Source organism: Chroicocephalus ridibundus, chromosome 2 (assembly GCF_963924245.1).
Source record: "Chroicocephalus ridibundus chromosome 2, bChrRid1.1, whole genome shotgun sequence".
Classification (NCBI taxonomy): Eukaryota; Metazoa; Chordata; class Aves; order Charadriiformes; family Laridae; genus Chroicocephalus; species Chroicocephalus ridibundus.
Window position 1 is genome coordinate 62,691,436 of NC_086285.1, and position 7,561 is coordinate 62,698,996.

Consider the following 7,561-nt stretch of genomic DNA (forward strand, 5'->3'; position numbering starts at 1 on the left):
CCAGTTCTGGGCTCCCCAGTACAAGAGAGACATGGACACACTGAGGAGAGTCCAGTGTAGAGCCATGATGATGATTAAGGGACTGGAGCATCTCTCCATTTGAGGAAAGGCTGAGAGAGTTGAGACTGTTCAGTCTGGAAAAGAGAAAGCTCAGAGGGATCTCAGCAAGGTGTATAAATACCTGAAGAGAGGGTACAAAGAGGATGGAACCAGGCTCTTTTCCATGACCCAGAGGCAATGGGCACAAACTGAAACACAGGAAGTTCCCTCTGAAAATCATGGAACACTTTTTTACTGTGAAGGTGACTGAGCACTGATACAGGTTGTCCAGAGAGGTGATGGAGTCTCTGACCTTGGAGATATTCAAAAGCTGTCTGGATGTGGTCCTGGGCAACTGGTGCTAGGTGACCCTGATTGATCAAGGAGTTTGGACGAGATGACCTCCAGAGGTTCTTCCAACCTCAACCAATCTGTGATTCTGTGATAAGTTAGTATTCAATGTTTATTATATTGAGTCTGGAATTTGCTCTGGAAATATTAAACTTGATAAACCTAATTTTCCCTCAACACTGCATACTCATGTTCCTTCTCAGGAAAAAAACAGTGTTTTGGAAAAATTATTAACAGCACTGCTGCTCTTGCACAGTTATCAGACTCGGGGCTTGTGACTGACAGCAGTGCATCACCCTGTCATTCCACTGGTGTCAGAGGGTCTAGGTACTGCTCTGCATAGCTGAGTTACCATTTCACCTCCTCCAGAAGAGAGTATTTAGTTTCGTCAGTCTTTAGAACTGGATACTACCTCTAAACTCCTTACCGAAAAGCAGTACTGTCTGTGCAGTCTTTGAAAAATGTGAAGTGTTACAGAAGAGCACATTCCCTCTTATTTTTGCTTGGCTTTTTAGATCGTGTCATTAAAGCACTATGCATTAAATGCCATGTATTATTGCTCTCACAAAACACTATTGATTGAGCTGTGTTCAAAACTGGCATAGATTGATCTATCCTATTTAATACTTATTTTTTGTCAGGACGAGAAGAACGAGCTGGCTGCCATCTTTGTTCTAAAAACATTATTATTTTTTTTGTCCAGATAATCTGAATAATAAGAAACAGCCTGTTAACACATACTGCTAAGGCTAATGGGAGTCTTTTGGCAGTCATAACTAGCAGGAATAACAAAACTGTTCGACTGTTCAGTACAGAGGGAAGCTAAGTATTTGAAGAACAGAAGGCTGAGAATTGCACAACCCTGACAATATGTGCAAAATTTAGGAGCTGCTCCTGTGCCCACTGCAACAATGCTAAAACTTTACCAAGCTTTTGAAAGAATTTCAAATAACTTCTGTGCAATTCATTTTTTTCTCTGTAGATATTCCAACACAGATGCAGGGTCATGAAATTAATATAATTTTTGTGCTGCTCAGTAAAAAAAAAAAATTGGCACCAAAAGGAAAATGTTCCTCTTGCTGACTAATCCCTCTCCCACCGAGTAACTGGCTATAATTTCATTAAAGACTCCAGTGCATTTCCTGGAGAGTTAATGGCAGACTCGATGCTAATATGCCTAGCTTTGCCTCAGGCTGTGGTCATTGTTTTCTAGGAAGTGCTCTATGTCTTAGACACAGTTAATTTGAAATCACTACATATCTCTGCGTTTTTTGTTATTTCTTTCCCCACACTCCTAGGCCCTCCCCAGCCTCCCTCTGGTTTTGCTGGGGAGAAGGCTGAAACCCATCTTGAAGCCAAGTGCCTAGCATAACGGGGGCAAAGCACACAATTAGAACATCCAAATGGTACAAACAAATAATAACAGTGTTAAAACCAATTTAATTGCTTTTCCTTTTTGCCTGTATAAAAGACATATTGTTTTGTCCTAAATCATAATGTGCCAGATGTTGTCACAACACAGATGTTCAGAAATGATTTCCCATCTCTTCTGTTCCTTGAATTAAAACAAAACTGATCGACCCAGTTCCTCCAAATCTATTTCAAGATGCCACTGGTAGAACACTGAAGTTCAAATACTTGGAAATAGGTAATGAACTCTCTTTGCTGTTCAGTTACAGATATCTTTTACAGCATGACAGTCAAGTAATTGTGCCTTGAACTTCTCAGGACACATCAGAGGCAGGGAAGCACTGATTTATACCGTGTCTTTTTTTGCAGAGGAGGAAACTTGGAAACCCAAAGAGAAGACAGCTGAAATTTTTTGCCTATGATCCCTTAATTATAGTAGCAAGAGTTATCCAGTGTTACACCCTTAGGTCCTGGCGGGATTCTCAGCACTGTGGGTAAAGCAGCTAAAGCTGGAGATCTAAGAATTAAAACATGCAAAATTACGTACGTTTCTGCAAACTTAAATTGCACAGGATAGCAAACGTCTTTGGCAAAGAGGTAAACACATCCCCTGTCTCTAAGCTTACAGTACCATGCTTCCATCACACCGTCAGCCTTCCTGCCCCTTAGCAGTATGCATCCTTTTGCAGGGAGGGAAAATAAGTTCTGTTAAAAGCTAAAGGGAATTATTTAACGTACACAGGCACGCAGATTACACAATGAAGCAGGACATTCCTGTAGGTTCTCCCCTTCTGAAATTATTTTCCAAGTCATTCTTGGTGTCAACTTTAAATATCCATTTTTCTTTCTCAAGTTACTTGGGCACTATCATCAGCTTGCTTTAGTGACGGATTGCTGGAAAGCTCACTTCTGCACAAAAGCAGCACACCCTCGGAAGCAGACTGTTTTGCGAGTTATTAGTTTCGATGTTATTGTATCCATACCACTCAGTGATCCAAAAACCCTCCCACCAGGACAAGGGAAGGCTAAGTTTCCCCAGCTGCAGACAAGAGTTTGCGGCACCGGCTCTCTGATTTGTCGTCCTGGCCCCGGAGGGGGCACGGTGTGGTCAGCTCGGGAGCCCAGTAACAAAAGGGGAAGCGGAGAGGGAAGGCGCTCGCAGGGCGGCCGACAGCCAGAGGAGCTCACACCGGCCAGGGAAGCCCGGCACCGGCCGCACCGGGGCGGGGGGGAGGGGGGCGGGTCATGGCCGCCGGCGGCGAGTGAGGAGCGGGCAGAGTCCTGGGGCTGCGCTGGAGGCAAAGAGCTGCCGGGAGTGCCCCATGGGCGGCCGGGCGAGTCTGGCGTGCCGCGGGAGGGAGCTGCGTCCCCTGCCCCGTCGCCGCTGGGCGCGAGAAGAGGCTGAGACGATGATTCAGGTACGAGGGACGTGCTCCCCAGCCCCGGCGCGGAAGGGGCGGCGGGGCGGGTTTCGGCGCTGCCGGCCCGCGGCCACCCCCGCCCGGCTCGGCGGCGCCGCCGCCGAAGGGCGGGCCGCGGGGAGGCGCCTGCGTCCGGCGCCGAGAGCATCGCCTCGCCTCGCCTCGCCCCGCCGGGCTCGGCCGCTGGGCGCCGGCGGCAACTCCGCATCGCCTGGGCCGGGTGGGGGGGGCGGAGGGTGTGCGTGGCAGCGGCCGCGCCCGCCTTTCTCCGCGGCAGCGAGGAAAGCAAAGGCGCGGGTACGCGAGGCGGCGTCTCGGCGCCCTCCGTAACTCCTTGCCAGGGGCTTCCTAGCGCTCCGCTGGCCTCCAGCGCGTAGGCGGCAGCTCCCCCGCTGCGCCGGCTCGGTCAGGGGGGACTGAGCCCGCGGCACTGGGTCAGCAGCGCGCTGCTGCCCTGCCACACCGGCCGCAGCTGGCACACGCCACGGTATGCGTTCGCCTTCCTGCTCCTGTAAATATTCCCTTGTTACTTTTGAATATGCACCTGACTCGCATTTTGGGGCAGCTACGGAACAGAAATGTCCAAAAATGAGGGCGGGTTGATAATCCTGAAGCACACATAGGAACTTTTCACGGGTGTGAAAGTTTGATCGACTTTAAATAATTCTGGTTTTAAACCCATTTGATCTCAGTGATGGGTTCCCTTTGCCTTTATGACTGCACAAAAACAGAGAAACTTCCAAAATAGCAGCCTCTCGGCACAACTGCAAATAGGAAGTACCAGAAACCTCTCTAGAGCATTAGCTGAGAGGCTCAGAGCCACGCAGCTCATTCCAGAGGCTCATTCAAGCATCTGGTTTGTTAAGCAAACCTCTGGACCTTTGCAGTTTCATGCGCTTCCTTCGGGGTTACCTCTGACAGCTTTATTCAACAACAGCTTTTAATTAATTTTTAGCATATGTTTAAATGTTTTTGCTGACTCGGTTTGGCACACTATAGCAGTCTTAGCAGTTGCCCTCTCCTATTGCATGCTCAAGTGAGCAGCCTCTTTCATTTCAAATCTGTTCTGAAAGCATACGGTTTCTGTTGAAACCTTTTAGGATTGGTTTCCCAGAAATTAATGAATAATATACCACACAAGTGGTAACTGTGGTTATATGCACTAAATAATCCTTACTGGTTTCAAGCTCCCTTTGACTATCTCATGTGCACTCTGTCTGTGAAACCATCGCCATCACTCTTGTGTGTCTAACATTTCAAACCAAGTGGCTTCAAATAACCATTTTATTATAAAAAGCTGCCAAGAGAATATCTGAGTCTATGTTTTCCTGCCAAAATTACTTTCCTCTGAGATGTAAGATGTCCAGCATTCAGTTGTAGACAAGTGAGTCATTTAAAAGGCTGAAATTTTTGCCTTCTCTCAGAATTAGAAGGAGCTTTATTCCATTTAAAAGCATATACAATGATCTCCAGTGATCTCTTTAAACGGAAAGAAAAATTATTGTAACAAATTGGTTTTTTTCAGAGATTGATAAATATTAATTTTCTAGTAACTCTTAGCTCCAGCACCATGATTCCAATTTTAGAATCTTAATGGAGCATGCTTTACTAGAGGGAAGATTACGACTTGGTCATTGCACAGTGACTCAGTCGGCACCAGGACCCCAATTTTGCTGGATGCTCTTGAAACACATTAAGAAAATGTTCCCCACTATATGACTTTGGGAGCAAAAGCCATGCCTTGTTCTCATTTGCATGCTAGAACTTATATAGCTAGGCTTTAGTTAGGGAAGGGTAACCCTATTGCTTAGAAAGTGTCACACTGGTGTGGTACCTGTTCATTATGACACTTCTGCCTCACTACACTTAGGTTCCTGTTTTTCTTTGTGGCTGCCTGGGGCTGCTAATTGAGAGGCTGGTGCCCAGAAGGCTCTCCAGCTAATTAATGATATTAATACTGCTTAAGAGTAACTCCTTTTAAGCTAGAGTTTACTTTTAAGTTTGTTCTTAATTCTTCCTTTCCTTGCTAAGATATCTTGAAGGGTCAAGTGAACCTGAGCGTTGAACCCAGGAGCAAAAGAACAAGTTAATGATGTTAAACTCCTCTTTCTGTAACTCTTAAAAGGACAGGCAGAGGATAATACCAAGCAACAAGCAATAATGACAAGAAGGACATGGACCTGTTGGAACGGGTTCAAGCGGAGGGCCACAAAGATGATCTGAGGGCTGGAGCACCTCTGCTATGAGGACAGGCTGAGAGAGTTGGGGTTGTTCAGCCTGGAGAAGAGAAGGCTCCAGGGAGACCTTATAGAGGCCTTCCAGTACCTGAAGGGGGCCTACAGGAAAGATAGGGAGGGACTCTTCATCGGGAGTGTAATGATAGGACACAGGGTAACAGTTTCAAGCTGAAAGAGGGTAGATTTAGATTAGATATCAGGAAAAAGTTCTTTCCTGTGAGGGTGGTGAGACACTGGAACAGGTTGCCCAGGGAAGTTGTGGATGCCCCATCCCTGGAAGTGTTCAAGGCCAGGCTGGATGAGGCTTTGAGCCGCCTGGTCTAGTGGGAAGTTTCCCTGCCCATGGCAGGGGGGTTGGAACTAGATGGTCTTTAAGGTCCCTTCCAACCCGAACCATTCTGTGATTCTCTGATTCTATAAAGAAATCTGGTAGTTGCCTTAGCACCAGTCTGCAGGGACTGCTGGGGCTAACTTCACCATCCTCATACCAAGTTCCATGAAATTGATGGTCTACATTTTTCTCTTATTATATATTAGTACAAATCAAGAGTTTCTTCTCTGAAACCACTTGGATTTCATCAGTTTTAAATTAGTATGAGTGATAGGGGAAGCTGGACTGGTAATTCTCAAAATATTGGTTATAAAATGAGTTCAAATGATGGCGTAGGCTCCAATTTGTGCTGCTGTTATGGAACAGAAAACGTGGGCAGGATTTATTAACATCAGTGGCTTTATTTTACATCTGGAACATGAAAAAGGAGGCAACATGCAACAGCTTAAAATATAAGCTTTCTATATTGCTGAATTGCTATTGATCTTTTTCTTCCAGCAGGAAGATATATAATTATACAATAGGCCATCTGAATTTATACCACTGGCTGGTTCAAATAATTGTAATATTAGACATCCTGCCTCAGAATGTGGCAAAAGGTCTTAACACGAAGTTGAGGGGAAAATAGCATAAATTTGACTCTAGGAAGGTATTTTAAAGAGTGAGTGGGTTTGTTTGGTTTGTATTTTCAAGGGGAAGAATAGATTTTTCTCGTGTGAATACACTAGACAAGTATGTTTGTCTTGGAATCAATGGAATCAAGCTAACTTAAAAATCGTCACTGATGCAACAGGTCTGCAATTATGGGTTTTGGTTAGGCCTTGTCCTCGGGTGGTTTATCAGCTTTCTGTGGGGGGCTGCTGTGACAGTGACTATTGAATTCCCCATTCAGTTTGGACTGGAGTCAGGCAATGCACACACCAGCCCTGGCTCAGTTTCTGTAGGCAATCCTTCCTGAGCAGATCCCAGTGTTACCTGGAAACTCATTGTCTTAATCTTTACTTTTTAACCATGTATTTAAATTTCTTTTTCTTTGTGTATAATACTGTAAGGGAGGTCAGAGTCCCTGAACAATCTTTAGTGAGTGAGGTCAGATTTCTTACAGGAGCATTTCTTGGGATGTTTTTTTTTTTTTCCTTGGAAATCGAGTGTGGGAGATAGGAACCTGTTTGCATATAGTCTCTGATAATTTCAGTTCAAGGACTGGTGTATTCACAGCTCATAACATTTTATGATAAAAAAACACCTGTGGTTTGCATTGCTGATATTCTCTTGAAAAAGACAAACGGTATATGAGTCCTGCTGTCTTATATCAGCAAGCAAAAAAGCAATAGGGAAAACCAAAGTGCAAAGTAAGGTAAATAAAATAACTTTTTTCAGAGTTGCTCAGCAAATACATAAAAAAACTTCAGGTTTCCTGATCCTCAGTGTAATGCTTTTCCACTGAAGCATATTACTTTTTAAGCAATGAGTTGTCACTTGTGCAAAGCCAGCAAAAAGGACAGTCCAAATGCATCTCTGTACTGTCTTTCTCTGTACAGCAGGCTTCCATGTTATATCTTAGTCTCTCTGACTCTGGGTTAAAACGTGCAAATGTGAGGATGTTACTCTACATCAGAGAGTAGTCACCAATATTACACAGTCCATAATCCCCCTGTAGGAATACTCGGGCTTCTGCTACTAATGACCTATTTGTACAGATGGAAAAAATAGAAAAAAAAGTAATTTTTCCAGGAAGAAAGTTTTTAAAGGGTTTTTGGATTGAATATGAA

The 7,561-nt window shown here is 44.8% G+C and overlaps 1 protein-coding gene across 5 annotated transcripts in view; it reads left to right on the forward strand.

Moving 5' to 3' along the window:
- Positions 1-3,041: 3,041 nt before the first annotated feature.
- The window catches only part of TNS3 (tensin 3), a 221,061-nt gene continuing 216,541 nt past the window's right edge, over positions 3,042-7,561 (forward strand). For 4 of the 5 annotated variants that reach the window (XM_063325677.1, XM_063325681.1, XM_063325680.1 and 1 more), the window contains exon 1: positions 3,043-3,218. In XM_063325677.1, the coding sequence (XP_063181747.1) occupies positions 3,123-3,218 (96 nt within the window). In that variant the 5' untranslated portion in view covers positions 3,043-3,122. Of the gene's footprint in view, positions 3,219-7,561 lie in introns of all 5 variants that reach the window. The other variant, XM_063325678.1, reaches the window with a different exon arrangement.